Raw genomic sequence first — 20,547 nt, 5'->3', positions numbered from 1 at the left:
ATTCAAAATATCATATTAATATTTATTTATAGTATATCATAATTGTTCAAGATTAAATTTTTAATATTTAAAACTCAAATTCAATATAAACACTCATATAAAAATGCTTGGGTGTGTTTGTTTTGTGAAATAATTTCGAAATATATATATATATTTTATGTGAAATATAGAAAAATGTTTAGATAATATTAAAAAAAATAAAATAAATATATGTAATATATTAATTTCTTGAGAGAAATTTATATTAATTTTTCAAAAGAAAAAAAAAAACACTAAATATTTATTATAAATTATGGTATATAATAAGAAATCAACATCTGAAATTCAAACGAACACGCAATAAAAATTGAAGGAGTGGAACCCATTTCGGCATAAGTTTTATCCATTGCATTATTAGTTTAGAAAACTATTATTCAACTCAGGATTTGTTTACTTGTGTTTTTAGATTGAAGTATTTTTTTTTATGTAAATAGATATAATTGTATTGATAATATTGAAAAAGTAATATTATTTTGTGTTGAATTATATGATTTTGTATGAATATAAAACATATATTATATATATATTATGTTAATATATTTATATTATATTTTTAATAATATTTATTGGAAATTGCTTCATCTAAAAATACTAACTGAGTAACTCCTCAACAAATAAATAAATAGAGTAGTCCCGTAAATGATAGTTTGATGATGTGACGTGAACTCTTAATTGTGAGTTCATAAGTTCAAATTTCCGACCCCAATGTCTCCTGTCTTGTTGGTGCTCATAAAGATTATTATTTCAAAACTCATTAAAAAATCAATAATTCACACATTATAAAATAACATATGAATTTTATGGACAATAAAATTAAATATTATGTAATAGTATTTTAGTCATTTTTGGTGTTCAAATTTAAAGTATTTATTTATCTTTTTATGTGATAATATATTATGAATATTCTTCAATTTATATATTTATATATATTAATATTATTAAATTAATTTAAAATTTTATATAAAAAATTACTAAGTACTCGTTTATTTAATTGTAGTTTGAAATTGATTTAAAATGAGATGTTGATTTAGATTTTTTTTTTAAATAGTATTTTAATGTAATATTTTATAAAAAAAATAAATAATATATTTTTATTGAAAATTATAAAAAATAAATACGATAATTTAAGTTTAAAATTGCAACCAAATAAAACATCATGCAAGACCAAATGAAAATGAGTAAACATAAGTTGTACTCCCTCCGTCTCGCTGCAAGGTTGTCATTTGATTTTTGCGTCATTGTACTTGACATTAAAATTATCTTTATATTTGAATAATTTATTTTACAAATATCATTGTATTGGTATTACAAGGGACTAATAAACATATTTTGTCTTTTTTTTTTCTTGATTTGGACTAGGTCTTGATATAATAATTAATATTCAAATATCAATATGCAAAAAGCGAATGACAACCTTGCAGTGGGACGGAGGGAGTATTTGTTTGGAAGTTTTTATTTTTAATATTAAAATTTGAATTTGAATATTGATATCAATCTGGTGCTTGTTAACTTGGTTGTTTTTTTCGTTTTTTGAAATTGTATATATATTATATAACATGAAATTGTATTGTAAAAAATTCAGAGATTTTAGGGTATGTTTAAACATACGTTTTGAGAGTTTGAATTTTAAGAATAAAAAAGATTGGTAATTGATATCATGATATTTTATGAAATCAATAAATATTTAATATTTGATATATTTAAATATATATATATATTATTGATAAATAATAACAAAATCTGTAAAATGTATATAAATTGAGCCAAAATAACCTTTATTCATTCACAGATACGAAGACAATTTACAAATATAAAAATTAAATATTAGTTCGGACGGGATCATACCATTCCACTCCCCGGACCTCGACTCACCCTCCACCCTACCCTTCCAAATCCGGGACCTCACCTCCCTCTCGCATCCCCGACCTAAACCAAAACCTCCATCCCAAATTCCTTAAACGACGCCGTATAGGCCCCTCTGCTCCGCCGTCGTGCATCTTCTCCGTCCGGCGACTCAGCAACGATCATAGAGAAGCAGCAGGCGGCGGGAGCAGAGCACGCAGACATACTTCCGCTCCAATTTCCAGCAAACGCGGAGGAAGCAGAACGTCCGCCGCCGCACCACGTCCACCGCCTCCACCTTGCCGCCGCAGTACGGGCACGCCCCCGGCGCCGCCTTCCGCCCTGCCTCCGCCTCCTCCGCCCCAATAATGCATCCCGATACAACCATTCTCGATCATATATAAATACATATATATATATATACTATATAATCGATTCAATTTCTTTCTGATCTCTCTTCACCTCGTCGATTTCTGCAGAAAACTTCCGGCAGGATTTCGGTTCATTTCCGATGTGTTTATTGCAGTCTTTGGATTCTCCGGCGAGATGTGTTTGTAAAGGTATATAAAAGGGAGGGGATGGGTTTCTGTTGAAGATCCCGTGACCTTTGCGCCTGACGGATCTAAACCGTTGATTGTGTGGGGCCTATTGTCGGAGAGGTTTGATTATTCGGGAGCTGTGAGCCAGGCCCGGGTCCAGCCAGCTATATTGGATTATAAGATCGTGTTTGTGGGACCGTACAGTGACGTTACACGTGGAGACATAGTAGTGAATAATGACATGCTTGTCCTAGCACACTAGGGCGTGTTTGTTTGAAAATTAAATGCTTTTGTTTACATATATACTTTTAAAATTTTTAGAAAAAATACAAATTAGTTAAATAATACTAATAATGATATTTTTACAATAATATGTAAATTTTAAAAATTTTCAATAAATAAATATGTAAGAAATACAATTATTAAAAATAAAATTTGATAGGTTGATTTTAAATAAACCAAATGACAAAATAAATCCATTGATTTTGGATGGAATAAATATTACTTTATAAATATTAATATTTAAAAAATATTGCATTAAATTCTTATTTTCTCTTACAAAATAATATCATTAAATACTCAATCCCTTTTTTAAAATTATTTCCAAAATTTTCTAAAAAGTTGAATACTAGTATATATATTCAAAGAGTATATATATTCTAGTTTTTTAATTATAAAGTAATCATTTAAAAAAATATTTTATTTTAAAGTTATCTTTATATTAATTTTAACTACCTATTACTATTAAAATATTATTAATTTTTTAAATATTGCCCAAAAATAAATATTTACATATAAATTGGAGGGAAAAAATATTTAATAAAAGTACGTAGGATATATAACATGATTATTTTTTAAAGAAAAAACAAATATTATTAATAAATAATATTAAAACTGTAAATATATATGTAAAAAGACTAAAGTTTAAAAGTAAGAATAATAGTTTGAAATAAAATACACCTTTCATTCTATTAATAGGTATACATTTGTTTTATACTCCCTCCATCGCCTAATTGTGTGCTCATTTAATCGGACACAAATTTTTAAAAAATAGATAAAAATATAAACTTTTATTTTTATGGGTAAAGCAAAAGTAACAGTTGTATTTTTTTACTAAAAAAATAAAACGAAAATAAATTTAAATGATAACAAAAAAAAATAAAAATAAATTTGGATGAAAGAGACAGTACTATTTAATTTGATGTTCGGATATTAATATAAATAAATGTGTGTAAGTGTCCCACATTGCTTAGTTGTTGAGAGCTTTCTTTTTTGTTAAACTTTGAAAGATAATTCTACTTATCATTTATTAGTTTTAAGTTAAGAGTTAGGGAACCCTTCTTTATAAAACGAAAGCGTGCTTGTCTGTGGGTTTAGATTTTTTAATTCTAAAAAATTGAATTTGAATGATAGATTTTTAAAAGAAATTTGTAGCATAATATAAAAATAATTGTTTGATTTAATTTTTTTAAAGAAAAAAAATAAAAAATGTAAAAAAAATCTATGGTAAAAAATTTATATAAAAAATGGTCAATTTGATTATATGTATCCAAAGGGGAAGTATAAAATAAAATAAAGAAACGCAGTCGTTTTCCAGTTTTAATTAGCTAGGGTCATTGTCTTCAAGTTTTCATGATGATTAATAATTGAACGTATATATTAATTATAGCAGTATTTTATATATAAATTCTTCCGGGGGAGGGATTACTCATCATAGATTCGAATTTCAGTGAACAAATTATAACATTTGCTGATTTTTTATTAGAATAATGTCATGTCCAAATCCGATTCAATAAATAAAGGTTTGCTGAATTGCCTACTCAATCAATAATGAAAATATGTGGGAAAATTGATTGAGGTTGTTCTTTTTGTGACATTATTTACTATGTACAACTTTTTAAAAAAATATATAAGATATTACGTTAAAATATTATTAAAACAAAAATTTAAATCAATAATTTTAAATCAATTTCAAACCTAACAACCAAACAAACACACTGAGAAGTATTTCAATTTAAATTTATATAATTTCTAACATACTACTAAAATGTATTCAAGTTATACTATAAGAAGTATTTCAATTTAAATTCATACAATTTTTAAAATACTACTAAAAATACACTATGTTTATCATTTAAATTTATAATTACTTCATTTTAGGATTATTTTATAATTTTGTTTAAATCGATTATGTTATTTTCTCTTTTTCTCCAAGTTTTTTTTTTTTTTTTTTTTTTTAAGGTTAAATTGCATAAAATCCACATGTGATTTTATAAAATTGCACCAAATCCCCATACTTCTAAAACTGCGCCAAACTCCCTCATGGTTTTATAAACTTTACATCCAACCCCCTTAGCGGTCCTTATCTAACGGTATTTGACCTAAATGCGCTCAAACTGCGATTAAATTTTAGAATCTTAATTTTAAACCCCTAAAATTATAAATATATTTATTTTTTATATATTTAGTCTAAAAAAATAATAAAAATAAACTCTTAAAACATGAGAAAAATAACTATTTTTTAGTATATTTACTATTTTTTTTAGAGTAAGTATAAAAAAATAAATATATTTGTAATTTTAGGGGTTTTTAAATTGAGATTCTAAAATTTATTTGCAGTTTGAACGCATTTAGGTCAAATACCGTTAAATAAGAATCACTGAAGGGGTTAGACGCAAAGTTTATGAAACCACGAGAAAGTTTGACGCAGTTTTAGAAGTATGGGAGATTTGGTGCAATTTCATAAAACCACGGGTGGATTTTGTGCAATTTAGCTTTTTTTTTAAATAAAAACTCATAACCAATTATTAAAAGAACAACCAATTATTAAAAGAACATACATTTTGTTTTCTAGAACCAAATATTAAAAGAACGTACATTTTGTTTTCTAGTTGTGTTATTCTATTGGAAATGGTTAGAACGCTCATTAGAATTAATTAGCACCCTATCGATATAATCCTAATGAGCATATAAAAATAGTGAATATATGAATTAATTGTGATATGTATATATAATATTTGTTAATGTACTGTATTTATCTTATACAAATATATATTTTTAGTTGTTGATTTATTTAAATGCTCGTATATTCTTTTTACTATCAATATGCTCAAAACTATAAGAATGTTTGAATTGTCAACTTCTACGAATCCTTCAACCCTCTTGGCAAAAGAATCTTTAACTCTTTTGTGGGAGATTTACCGGTGCACACCTTTGGGTTCTCACGTCATAAAAAAAAAAAATAAAAATAAAAATATCTTAACTCTGCCATACGTTCTATGTGTTATGAGCACTATTCTAACTAATTATATGCATGCCTTTCCCAACAAGATGAAGATAGAAATGCCCTAAATGAAAATGAACTAATGTTGTCTCTCATCATGCCAAGTAACATAAGCAACAATTAATCCATATTACAATAACTTCGTTGTTATTATTATTACTACAATTCCTACATGAGCGAAATCTGAAATCCTGCCAAGTATATTTGGTTTGTTTTATTGGATATACAAATTTGAGATTAAATATCATCAAGAAAGGGTTCAAAGCAGTAGCAGCACCAGCAAAAAGGGGAAATTCTTACATCCCCCTACTCCCTAATTACATATTTAAAAAAATAATATTATTATTATTACTATTAAGAATTGAAATATTTAGGCAAAAGCAAAATAATAAGCTGAACCTGGATTTGTGCAAGACTACTACACAGAGCAGAGGCATAAAGTAATCTTTGATCTTCAAATGAACATCATCCATCATTTGCACAGTTTGGCTTTCTCACACATCTTCCCTGTAAGAAACATGTTCCATTTCTGTGCATCATTAATCCAATGCTAGTAGCCGTACCACTTCATCAATGCACACTCGCGAGATGCCGTAATTCAAGTAAGAACACAATTTCGAAAAGAAAGGAGATGAGGAGGAAGGAACAATACCCTCGCGCTGGATCGTTGATCAGGTTTGGCTTTTCTTACTTGGCAACTGATTTTCTTGGACGAGGCTCGCTTGCAGCCTCTTTCCTTATTGACTGTAACGCCTCTGCCTCTGCCTCTGCCTCTGCCTCCGGATTCTTGCTCGGGGAACAAATCTATCTGCGCTAACCTCGCCTGTACAAAAACAATCACATTCTATAACATGAGATTCCGAATCTTAATTTAGAAAGATTTTTCAGTCGAATATAAGACTCCATACATGGACATCACTCCCTGGAAAACCATCGACGAATGGAGAGCCTTTCCCAGCCCATTGGCTTAAAACATTGTTGTGGTTGAGTTTCAACAGCAGCCCTGCTTTTGAATGAGTAGTCGGCTCCTTCACCGTTACAGAGTTGTTATTTTCCGCAGCTTTTCGGGTGATCCTTTTGGTTGTATCAGCCACATTGACGACAGTAGGATACCTCCACCAATCTCCCTCATCGACATTTCTTATTGCCCTCATTTCTCTTCTAATTCCACAGCCAAAATCAATTCCTAAACCGACCCCAACCGGATAGCTGTATAGACTGTTCGTATGAGAACTGCTAGCGCAAATGCTCGGATGGGTGGGGCTGATTTCCATGCTCAATTTCCCCATGATGCTGTCGATTCCTTCCCCAATTTCGTCGTCCAGTATAGACTCTGCATTGAAATCTTCCCTATAGTCATCACAAGCCTCCAACAAATTGTAAACATCAGAACTAATCTCCCTGTTCCCGGGACTTTGGCATGTCTTCTCCAAATGACTCAACCCTTTCCTTTTGGCAGGGACATTTGATCTTTCTCGCGAACATCCCGAGCCATCAAGGAAAGGCATGAGTAAATCCAGGGGTTCCAACAAGTAGGGGGTTGGGAGGTTGGGGAATTTGCAAGGTTTGGAGAGGTGTTTGGTGGGGAACAATTTGGGATAAGCTGTGGAAAGAATTGCTGCAGCTTCATCATAGACTTGATTCGGCCTTTTCCGAGGGGTTCTTGCCTTTCTTGTGGAGATTGAAATAGGGGAATTTCGGGATTCTGACAGAGAAGATGAGTTTGTTGAAGTCCATGAAGCTGTGGGGGATTTGATGATCTCAAGGTCTAATCCGAATGCTCTTCCACTTCCACTCAAGCAAGAAGACATCCTCAGCAGCTATAAACCAATAAACTACAGAGCTAAATCGAAACAAACAGAGGCACACACAATTTCAGGACAGAAAATTTCAGCTCAATTTCGAGTTGACACACAAAACTCAGATAATCTGATAGTTAGAGATTGCTGGATTGGAAAACAAACAGCAAATAGCAATAACAGGGAATTTGAGATGAAAAGGAGGCGAGAGGTAGAAGAACCCTAAACCCTAGAAAGTTCTGTACGAACTATCTAAATACTTGGGGCGATACAAAACAATTGCGAAATCCAAATCCAAATTCTACAATAATAGAATAAAAACACCAAACGCAAAGAAGTCCCCAGATGGAATGAATGATTAAACCCTAAATTGAAACCATCGCCGCACAAACCACACCACAGAGTCTCCAACTGGCAAGAAACTCCCAATAAACTTCAATCTAAATCACATAAGGCTATGAAATAAAATCCAAAACCAGAATTCTTATAGAATATTGTATCTATCACATCGAAAGGGACAGAAATTATATATATAACTGAGGAGGCAGGAGCCCTGGGAAGAAACAGAATCGGAAATGGAAATGGAAGTGGGAGTCGGCGGGGGCGACCAGAGGATGAAGCAAGTAGTCACGGGAGCGGGGGAGGGAAGGAGGATGAGCCTCACCTGGCGAGTGGCGCAGATACGGCCACACGCGTATTGAAATGCCCCATTTTTGTCTCTTAGCTCTGGCCGAGCTTCTCTCTGTAACAAAGAATTGAGAAGACGACGACGACGACAGGGCAAGAGACAAATGGCAGCCCACCTCCGCGCATATATTATTAATTTATTTGTATGTGCAGAAAAAGAATTTAGAACTTAAAGCGTTAAATGTATGGTTAACCTTCTACTCGTGGCTGCTATTTCACTTCAGAGTTTTGAAAGCTATACACACTTTTGAAAATTTGGCATATTTATTAATACTAATTTTGTATAATAAATATCAAATTCAATATATTTTTATTTTTTTTAATAAATTAAAGAAAAAAATATTTCATTCATCCCGGTTTAATAGACTATTTTTACTAATTATACAATCTCTATAAGATAACGATGTATAATTAGTTAATAATAATACGATATTCTTTTATTCTTTTATGTAGTTAATAATATTAGTAATTTTAAAATAAATTTAATATATATATAATTAAAAAAATTTAGAATATATATTTAAATATTTTAAAAGTATAGAATAATAAAAAATATATGCAATATGAATATTATTTCATAATAAATAAAATTTTTTATAATATATATTAATAATAAAATACTTTTGTTTTTTTTATAATTAATATAAATAAATTTTATAAAAGATGTTGAGTTAAATATAAATAAAAAAAAAAAAATTGTTTTAAAACAAAATAAATTCTTTAGATTTCTTTATACAGGTTTTTTTAAAAATTTTTAGCACATTCATCTATAATATTTTTTAAAAGTATCATATCAAATACTCCCTCTATCATTCAAATTTATGCTTATTTTTCTTTTTTGATTGTCATCAAAAAATATTCTCATTTAATCATTCCATTTTTGTACTGTTTTTTTACTATAAAAAGAAAAATTAACAATTATTACTTACTTTTATTAAAATTCATGTCCAGTCAAAGAGCACACATTTGCATAACGAATGAAGTATATTTTTTCTTTCATATTAAATATTACTGTAATATTTTACCATATTACACTAAACAAACAAATTAGAAATCCTGTGCCGAAATCAAAATATTTTTCCCCCCGTCCTATATAATATGGATGTATAATTATAAATGTGAGAACTTACATAAAGTATAATAGGTAATTAAGAAATGTATTAATAAAAATAATTATATATTAAGATTAAAATAACTAAATAGTTTAATTAAAATTTAAAAAATTCTAAATTTTAAAATTTAAAATGTAATTAAAATGTATAATTATATTTCCAAAAAAAATGACAAATTATGTGGGACGGACGAAAATAGAAAATATGAACAAATTGTTGGAAAAGATGAAGTACTTTTTACAGTATATTTGTAATTTATGTAAAATTAAAAATATTTTAATATTGATATAGAAATTAATTACTTTATTCGTCCCTTTGAAATGTTGTCATTTTCTATTTTCGTCTGTCCCCGACAATATTCTTAATTTAGTAATTGTACTTTCTACATAACATAATAAATACTCTTTACAATATATTACACAAATCATTACTTTTATATTACACAATATTAATAGGGGTATTTTTTATTTTTTTATTACAATCCAATATAATACTAATATTAAAATATCTACGTACAAAAGGTAAACGTCACTTTTTTAATGGGACGGAAGGAGAATATAATAATAAAAAAATATATGAATTTATATGAGATATACGAAAATGACAATTTATATATATGGTTGTCCATCCAATTCCTGTCACAATTTTCTATAAATACCATAAAAAATACAATATATGTAAATATTAATATAATATACTCCTTCCGTCCCGACACAATTGACTTGATTAATGCGTTGTATTTAAGAAAAATATAATTTAATAAGTTAATTATATTATTTTATTATTTTTAGTTGAGTGGTGATTTTTATATTTTAAAATAAAAATTAATATATATGATAAATATTTTAAAATATATATTTAAATATTTTAAATATTATATCTTAATAAAATAAATACAGTATAAATATTATTTGATAGGAAATAAAATTTTATAAATATAATTATATATAAAAAATATTTTATGTATTTATGATTAATATAAATTATTTGTTTTAAAAAAAATAGAGAATTATAAACATAAATAAAAATATTTGTTTATTGATGAGAAAAATATAAATAAAAAATTTTAAATGAAATTGAATAAAGATAGAAATAAAATAAATGTACCCTACACGAGAATCAAATTTTTATTAAATTGTTTAATATATTATAATATTTTTAATATTAGAACTTTAATATTAAATATTGGCATAATGCATAATTAAAAGAATAAATTTATAAATCTATTATTCTACAATTCCATAACAACTATTCATGGCATAAAATCTTTAGCATTTCGAATTGCCACATCACTTGGAAATATTATCCATAGAGATAGTAAATATTTTATGTTTTATTATTCAGTCATCCGTATTCTTTATAAGTCCATTATAGATATCAACATCTTAAAAATGTCAATAAACATATATAAACATACAGTATTGTTAGTATCTATGATAATATATATATATATATATAATTAAGTAATTATTATATTAACTGTACGTGGAGAAAGGAGAGACAAAAAACTAAAAAGTTATTTTGGAGTTGTCAATATAAATTGAGAAAATAGTCGGTAATACACATGTAATAAATCTTTCGTATTTTTTACTTCTAAATGTTTATAGCAAGGAATTCGGAAGCTAGTAGATGATCCATCATTAGTGAAATTTTATTGACAATTTTCAACATCAAATGCAACATTTTAATCTCTATTTCATAAACATTAATAATATATTTTTTTGTCATCGTATTATAATTTTTTTGAAATTGTGGTTGATTAATATTTAGCATGTAAGTAAAATTGTAGTTTTCCACAATGTTAAATAGTCGTTCATTCATCAAAATCCAATTGGCAAATCATATCTAGCATCTGACAATTGATTTATTTTAATGTTGGATTGAACAGGTTGGAGTTGCAAAGTCTTTTGTTTTTCATTATAAAATTTCTTTTGCAAGTACATTTTCAAGTGATTTCAAAATAAGATGTTGTACCTGATGATGATCTAGCCGAAGAAGTCTATGTATACATTGAAATAGCGGCAAAATGAGATGTTTAAAATTGGCTAATTGGGATTTCTAGGGTGTGATTGTTTTGTAAAATGGTTCGAAGAGGTTTTTTTTTTTTAATGTGAACTTAAAATATTGTATAGATAATATAAAATTGGTTCGGAAAAAAAAAAAAAAAAAAAAACCCTAGTTTCTACGTAGAATTGGTTAGAATTTAACAATTTAGATCTAGTTTAGATTTACTTTTGGCATGAGTTTTTTACTTTTACTTCTAAGAAATTATTTTTTTTACTTGTTTACATTGATTTCTATTCAAAAGCAAAAACAGTTTTTGGGGCTAAAAGTGTTTATTTGAAAGGGCAACTTTCACGTAACTCTCTGATTCTATGTTTATATTCTTATTTACTCCATATACATTAATTTTATCTTCTTTACTCTCTATTTTCACAGATCTATTCTTTTTTACTCTCTATTCGAGTAAAAACTTTATAGTACCATTATTTAATTTCTTTATATATATTTTTTTTTACCTACACTACAAAGTACTACTTTTTAAATTTTATTTATACTTTTTATTCATTTAAATATAAAATAAAAGATTACAACAAAAAAAAAATATATAATTGACAAGAAAATAATAATATAAGTATGAGTAATATAATAAACAAAGTGAAAATAATAATTTTTTATTTGAAAAAATATTTTTCTATTATAAAAATTAATGTATTATAGCAAATATTATTAAGTCATAAATAAATTGATTCTATATATATATAAAAAATTATTTATATAAAATAAATAAATTTGTTCTATAGATAAACAAATAATATAATTAAATATTATTTACCCAAGGGTTTTGGGTTATATTTGATGGATAAAACTATGAATAAAAAATTATTTAGAAGGTGATATAAATTGTGTAATAATTACAAATAGGGAGTGATGTAGTATAAATAGGGAGCTAAATAGAAAAATTATATAAATAGGAATTGATAAGAAAAATGATTTAGAAATTGAGGATTTTAGGAGAATTAATATAATATAATATACATAATAATTAATTTATATATTATATATTAATAAAAAAATATAATTATATTATTATTTTAAATTTATATGTTATATTTGAGTTAAATTTTATAATTATAATTGAAATATGAGTATATAAAAATTTTACTAAAATTACTAAATATACTTTATAAAAATTTTAAAATAAATTACAAAATACGAATAATTTAATATTAATTTGTAATTTATTTTTTAATTATATATTATTCTTAAATTAAAATTTTGAAGTATAAATAACAAAAATTTAAAACTATTTTTTATACTTTAATTTAAAATCTTTAAATATAATTAATAAATTTTAAAAATAAATCGTATAGAAAAATACAATTCAATTAAAAATATGTCATTTTGAATAATTTTAACAGCTTAAAAGCATCAATATATAATAATTTATTCAAATACAAAATTAAAATACTTTTTTATTTCTATTTATTTTCTTAAGTCAATCCAAACGACAGTTATAAACAGTTACATGTTTTGAATTTATTATTTTTAAAAATTATATTTGTATATTTATTTATATAACATTAAATTGTAATATTAACATTTTTTTAATTGAATATATCACTTTACAATCGATATAAAATATGTTAATATATTATTTTGTAATTTTAGTTTATTCATATTAGTTATATATTTTTTTAAATAATATTACTTTTTAAAATTAATTTTATTTAATTAATCTAAAATAATAGTAATATTTAAAAATATATATGATATACATAATTAAAAATATGGTAAATTGATTTTTTTTGTCTTGGGATTGGATTTTTTTATCATTTTAGTTTCGTAAGTGCAAAATTTTTGTATTTTTAGTCATTCGGTGCCAGAGATGCCTCCATGGCACCTGTCTGGCTCGCCGGAGGACACGTGTCCACCAACTCAGTAACACTTGGCGGACACGTAGATATTTATTATTTTTTAAAAATATATATATTTTTTTTAAAAAAAAAAACTTTAAATTTTTACAAAAATTACAAAATAAATAAATTAAAATTTAAAAAATCTACGAGTCCGCTATGTATCGCTGACTTGGTGGACATGTGTTCTCTTGCGAGCCAAGCGGGTGCCATGTAGGATCTTCAGCGCTAGAGAATTAAAGTGCAAAAATTTTTCACTTATGAGACTATGACTAAATAAAACTAAAATATATACTAAAATATATAATTTTTTCTCCAAAAAGACAATCAAATAATCACAATTTTTAGTCCTTTTTGTTTTTCGAACTTTTGAATAGTCAGTCTTTCATTTTTATTTATTGTTTTTAATCGATATTGCCCAGAATGTCCAATCTCTTGTCTAATTAGTGATTTATTTTACAAATATATTTTAATAATGTATTTATAAGGCCTATAATTTATTTTTGTTTCGAACTCCAAAATAGTTCGAAACGATCCTAGAAGTGAGTATATATATTATATGAATTGGCACCCTTCAATTTTGCACCCTAAGGGCCTTTTCTTCGCCCTGGCCCAAGTCAGGACTGTGACTATATATTTGGATATATATTAATAATGTTCTATCTATATATGGTATGCATTTATTTTTTAGTAAAATTATATTTATATTCTCAATTAAATATTAATAACTGCTCCCATTTCGATTATATCTAATACATATTAGGTTTTTTCATTAAATTTAAATTTTGGTATCATAATTTTTTATAAATATTATAAAACCACATTGGATTGTATATTATATATATTTTATTTACTTGAAAAAATAACAATTCAATTTCAAATATTATTTTAATATTATCGACACAATTTTTTATACTTAATGTAAAAATATATTCATAACAAAAACACAAAATGAACACAGCCACTATTGTTTTATTATTCTAGAAAAAATTAAAACAATACAAAATATCAAAATATTTTTAAAACATATATTATTCTTTTCTATATATGTAATTTTTTTAATTTTTTATATTACATTTTGTACAAAATATTAAATTTAATTCATATTAATATATGTATATATAAGCACACCGCAATATAAAAGAGGATTTTTTTGTTTTAATTTGAAATTAATTTTTATTTAAAATTTAATATAAATAATACTTCCTTTAATATGATTTTTTGTAAAATTAAAAATACTATTATTATTATTATTTTTTTTTATGAAGAACTACATTGTTAAGATATATTTTAAAAACTGTATACTGCTGTATTTTATGATGATTGTTTTATTTAAGATATTTGTAGGATTTTTGGCGTATCTAGATGATTTGGAAGTAAATATAAAATATTTATAAATTGAAAATTGTAATTTAAATTTATATTCTAATATGATATGATATAGAGTCTATTTTTTTAATTTTTTTTCGAAGTAAACACAACCAACTAACTCGTATCCGGATGCCTTCCGATTTTGAGATCCATTGTTGCTAGTCATTATGCCTCTGATTTTACTTTTGTTTAGAGTTTTGATTTATTCCCAGTAAAAATTCCCTCATTTTTTACATTTTTGCTCATTACAGATTGACACTCCTTTCACTATTAGATTTTCATTCCAATTCAGATTATGCTAAGACAGATTCAATTTAGTTTTTATAATGCTATATATATGTAGAAAATATATATTGTATTTATGATTATTTTTTAATTTAAAATATTTGTTAGATTTTTAATTTATTTAAACAATCTATGCGTTATTATAAATATCTATGGATTCTTGTAAATGAAAGAAAAAAAGAATTTTAATTTTATATTTCAATATACATAAACTAAATAATCTTGATTTGTATTTAAAATAAAATGCAAATAAATCATTAATACAGTGAGAAAAAAGTTGGTGGGGCATCAAATCAAAAGTAGGCATAGTGAGGAGTGAAATGAGTGGGTGAGTGTTAAATAAAAATGGTGAAAACAAAACTGGTCAGTTAGTTTGGCGATTTTTATAATAGTTAAAATTTATATTGAAATAATTATTGGATATAAATAAGTAAGTGATTGATGTAAAAAATAATATCAATATAATGTAAAAATTCAAATATAGGAATTTAATGTAATATTTTTAAAAGAAACAAAAAAATTACTATAATTTAATAGTGAAACCTGTTTTGTAATCAAAAATCAAACAAAACTAGTTACTACACTTGAATTAAAGTTTGCTTTCAAATCATTTTGTTACTATTCTATAATACTAATATTTTTCATAATAATAAAAAAAATCACATAAATAAGTTCAATATTGTGAATTTGTTTATTTAGTATTTTAGATTGAATGATTCACCATAAATATTATTATAAAAATAATAGCATATACACGCTAACATAATAGATATTTTATATATTTAAAAAAAAAATTAATAATTCAAAATAATAATAATAATAATAATAATAAACAAACCCTGTATTTGTACACTGGTTTAATTTAATATTTTATTTAATTAATTGTAATTTTTTCTTGAAAAAAGCAAAAAAAAATATGGCAAAAAGATATATAAAAAATTGTAAAAAAAAGAATATATATATATGCTTGTTTTTATATTTAGTATGTTAATATATATTGATAAAAAAGACATTTTTTTTTCTATATAAATTGCTGCATCTAACATCTATATAAATTATGTCAATCTTTGAAATAACATATATATTGATGAAAAAATTCTTTTTTCTATATAAATTGTTGTATCTAACATCTATATAAATTACGTCAATCTTTGAAGTTTTGTATACATATGTATTTTTTGTAATTTTGATACTTCTTTGGTCCGCAAAAATTATAATATTTGGATCCTATATAGAGATTAAGATAAATGAATATATTATTAAAAAAATGATAATAGTAAAAGGGTAAACTGCTTTTTAGTCCCGTAACTGGATTCTCTTGTCATTTTAGTCCCGTAAGTGGAGCATGTCGCAAACTAGTCCCATAAGTGGAAAATTTATGTTGTTTTAGTCCTTCAACGCTGGAAACGCCCGCGTGACTCCTAGCGGACAAGTGGATTTTATTTTTTGAAAAGTAAATTAGAAATTAAAAAAAAATTGGGAAAGAGAATGTAATAAAGGTAATGACTTTTGTCATAAATAAATGTTGAATGGTGGATAATAAATTAAATTTTGATTTATTGACTTTGTCAAAATTAAAGTAAATTTTACGGACAGACTAAAATAAAGTGAGAGTAGATTTTGCAGACGGATGAAGTATTATTTATAAATTGTATCCCTTTAATAAGATATTATATAAAATATTATAGCAAATATTCAAATATTTATTTGTTTAATAATTTTTCCAAAATTATAAAACTTCCATCCAACGGAGTTTTAGGGTTTGATTTTGTTGTAAAAATTATTTTATACATTTTTCTAAAAAAATTAATATACAATTCAAACTCATTATTTTTATATGACACAAAACAAACACACCCTATTTTTTCTTTTTTTTTTTTTTTTTTATGTAACTTACTATTTTCAAGACTATACAAAAGTAGGATATGTTCCTTTTGTATTATTTTTTATTTTATATTAGAATTTTAATTAAATGATAATTTAATATAATATTTTGTATTAAAAATGATATATTTTTATTCAACAATATATAATCTAAATAGTAAAAAAACAAATTAAAAAAATCTCAATATTACCACATATGATATGTGTTCCTTCCAACAACATTTGACAATACTCTCCAACTACATACATACATCACATCATCATGGTATTTTATTATTATTATTATTTTAAGTTAGGGGTTAGGAGGAGATTTTGATTGTATTTGAAGGGCATTTATGTCAATTCGTGTAAGGTAGTGTGAGATCTAAGCATAAAGAAAGGATTGTGAGCTGCAAATTGGCTGTGGAATGTTTGTTGAGTTGACTAAGTTAAGTTAGTGCTTGGCAGGTGGCTTTTAGTTTTACTCCTCCTATTTTATTTTATTTATTGTAATGCCCCTACTGCACTAATAACAATAATACTATTAATATTAATAATACTCTTTTTGTCTCCTATTAATTTTTTTTATTTATTTATTTTACATTAATGTGTTAATTTTATAATTTATGAATTCTATATTTTAAAAATATAATTATATATTTTATTTACAAAATATTCAAATATTATTTTAATATCAATTTAAAGCAGATTTTTTCAAATTAAATTCAAAAAAATACATTATATATTTTTTTAGTAATTATAATTACTAATATAATAATAAAAAATTATAAATTTACAATATATTATAAAAATATCATTGTATTTATTTAATTATATTACAAAATAAATAAAAGTAAAATTGTATTTTCTACATATAAATGTATACTATATTAAAAATATATGAGCATAAAGTAAACGATTATATTTATACAAGATCGAATAATAATAATAATAATAATAATGTAATTGTTTGTATTTTTTGTATATTTTAATATTATATTATTTATAAATTTGAGAAATGCAATAAATATAATAAGAAAATAAAAATGAAAATTGACAAACATAATAATTAGCTACGTTCATGAAAGAAGAAGAGAAGAGAAAGTATTTGTCCCACTACAATAATCTTGGATATTATTTTTGTCTGTGTCAAAACAATAGTTCAATTTTTATAAATAATTATATCACTATAAAACTACCCTTATTTTTAAATTATTATTACACAATTGCCACTACTTTTTACACTAATACACTCACAAGGGCAAAAAAGTCTTTTACATGTACTTTTTACCAATATAATATCAATTTTCATTAAATCTCGTGTCAAACACAACTCAAACTATAGTTTTGAGAGAAAATTAGTATAATAATTCAAATCAAATCTAATTGAGTAAACTGGTCACATTGTGCCCCCATACCCTAAGACGGGCATTGTCCCTAAACTTTAATATCCCCATAGATCGGTGTTAGGCTAACTCTCATATATGAATAAACTAATGTTAGATCATCTAACAATGAATAGAGATTAAGTGTATTTAATAGATTATTAATGTCAACAATGGCGCATATTTATCTTTAAAAACTATACTAAAAGAATTCTATGGTTAAATGTGCTTGTTATAGAGTAATTTGAACATGAGTGACATGAAAGACCTAGGGTGCCCGTGAATGAGGGCAAAAGCGCGTTTAAATGACTCGTATTAATCTGTAGGACCGGTCTACAATCCTGACACATCCAGTTTTACGTGACTTGCTGGTCGAGTATCACAACTTCACTCGATGACCGGGCAATGAGACCCTATATAACTCAGCAAAGTGTTTTTTTTTAACTAGAATGTGACGTATTAATAATATAAAAAGTATTTCATCCATCCACTTTTAAAATATAAATATATTTTTTTTATCGATTCAACTCATATATATATATATATATTTTTAGTAACTATCAATTATACAATAAATTATAATACCCTGAATTTTATTATTTATTTACAATCATATTATTACATATCATTATTTTTTTTATAAGTACATAAATATCTTTACACAAATAAATTCTATCAACTTAATTATAACTTGAACTCAATTTACACTCGTTTGCTCTACAAAATCATTAAATTTTGTTTGATAGAATTTTATTTCGCATGCAATTTTTGTTTGAAATTCAACTAAGATAGCAGCACATAAATTGTTGGTTTTGAATCTATATTCAACTCAATTTGTTAATTAAATATAAAATCATTATTTACAATCAATGAACTTAATTTATTTGATTGTGGTTTGAAATTAATTTGAATTTTTTTGCAATTATATAATAATATTTTTTATATTACACCATAATAATAGAATATTTTTTATTATTTTTCTATTATAAATTAATATAATACTAATATTAAAAAATTTAGGTGCAAAAAATAAATGATGCTCTTGTTATTATAAGAGAATATTATAGACTTTATAAGCATTTTTGCCTTATTATTATTAACATAAGAATGGGAGATTTTTCAAGAGAAGTGACTCTCTTTCATGGATTATTTTAATTAACAATTTAATGAAACTCTCATGCCGCGTCTTAATAATTTAATGAGAAGGTGCAAAATATCCAAATAATATAATTAATTTGTGTGCTAAGTTTTTCAAAAGCATTGACAAAATGGAGATGGACAACAGTATGGAGATTTTTTGGATTTTATTTTTATTTGTTATTGTATATTGTTCGTTTTTAAATATAATGTTTAATTAGTTAATAATGATCTATTATGATATTATTTTTTATTTTTTATATGATTAACAATATCGATAATTTTAAAATAAATTTAATATATATGATTAAAAAAATTAGAATATGTATTTAAATATTTTTAAAATTATATTGCAATAAAACTATATGTAATATGAATATCATAATAAAAAAATTTATAATACAAGTAAATAAAAAAATATTTGTATATATTTATAATTAATATAAACTAATTTTACAAAAGAGATAGAGTTTTAAATATAAATATTTATATTTTTTTATTAAAAAGATAGAAATAAAATAATTTTGAGTGGATTCTATATAATTTATAATATTATAAGTTATGTAGTTAATTAAATTTAATTTATATTTATTAAGTAAATATTATCCAAAATAAAAATATGTTAATTGTCATACAGACAAACAAACAAAAAAAAATAGTCAATTGTTATAAGGAGAGGAAGTATTAAATAAATTGATGATGACATATTTATTTAATTCATTCAGAAAGAATACTACTCCCTCTCCCACATAATCTGTCCTATTTTCTATTTTCGTCCGTCCACGTAATTTGTCCTTTCATTTTTTGGAAAATTAATTATATATTTTAATCATATTTTAAAATTTAAAATTTAATTTTTTTAATCTTAATTAAACTTTTAGTTATGTTAATCTTAATCTATAATTATTTTTACTAAATTATAATTATTTTTACTAATATATTTTTTAATTACTTACTAATTATACTTTACTTAAATTCCCGTGTCTACAATAATACACCCATATTACATGGGACGGATGGAGTATTTAAGATAGTATTATTTTATCGTATCAAATTTACATAATTAAAGGTGTGTTTACACCCAAATATATATTTGGATAAAAAGATATTTTATATATACTTTAATTTAACATGAGTAATTTTATCCAATAAATAAGATATTCTGTGGGGTCATTTTTTTTATATGAATTGCAAATTTGTTCACATTTTTTAAAAATACATAAATAAGGGTAGGTTTGAGTAAAAAATTTGCATTGAATACAACACATATTTTATGCAATGGTGTTTC

The 20,547-nt window shown here is 24.5% G+C and overlaps 1 protein-coding gene across 2 annotated transcripts; it reads right to left on the bottom strand.

Moving 5' to 3' along the window:
- Positions 1–5,775: 5,775 nt before the first annotated feature.
- Positions 5,776–8,317, bottom strand: LOC127266363 (protein CHLOROPLAST IMPORT APPARATUS 2-like). 2 transcript variants are annotated; one of them, XR_007842129.1, is made up of 4 exons: positions 6,612–8,317; positions 6,356–6,526; positions 6,103–6,210; positions 5,776–6,016 (listed from the first exon to the last, which is right to left on the bottom strand). XR_007842129.1 is itself a non-coding variant. In XM_051296581.1 (3 exons), the coding sequence occupies exons 1-3, from the start codon at positions 7,512–7,514 to the stop codon at positions 6,169–6,171; spliced, it is 1,116 nt and encodes a 371-aa protein (XP_051152538.1). In that variant the 5' UTR covers positions 7,515–8,317; the 3' UTR covers positions 5,776–6,168. The 2 variants fall into 2 exon arrangements, 1 of the variants encoding a protein (XP_051152538.1); XM_051296581.1 differs by having other exon boundaries at positions 5,776–6,210.
- Between the last annotated feature and the right edge of the window lie 12,230 nt (positions 8,318–20,547).

The sequence above is a fragment of the Andrographis paniculata genome, unplaced genomic scaffold, assembly GCF_009805555.1.
Source record: "Andrographis paniculata isolate CXL003 unplaced genomic scaffold, ASM980555v1 Contig75END, whole genome shotgun sequence".
In the NCBI taxonomy this organism is placed as follows: domain Eukaryota; kingdom Viridiplantae; phylum Streptophyta; class Magnoliopsida; order Lamiales; family Acanthaceae; genus Andrographis; species Andrographis paniculata.
The sequence above is the reverse complement of the archived record's forward strand: the minus strand, read 5'-3'. Positions and strand labels throughout refer to the sequence as shown.

What these genes read in the sequence shown, in the direction of transcription:
- LOC127266363 (XM_051296581.1), bottom strand. Translation starts at nt 7,514, where the DNA reads ATGTCTTCTTGCTTGAGTGGAAGTGGAAGAGCATTCGGATTAGACCTT. An exon ending in TTCCAGGGAGTGATGTCCAT is followed by an intron (nt 6,527 to 6,611) that starts GTATGGAGTCTT and finishes GTTTTTGTACAG; the next exon opens with GCGAGGTTAGCGCAGATAGA. An exon ending in ATCAACGATCCAGCGCGAGG is followed by an intron (nt 6,211 to 6,355) that starts GTATTGTTCCTT and finishes TGTTTCTTACAG; the next exon opens with GGAAGATGTGTGAGAAAGCC.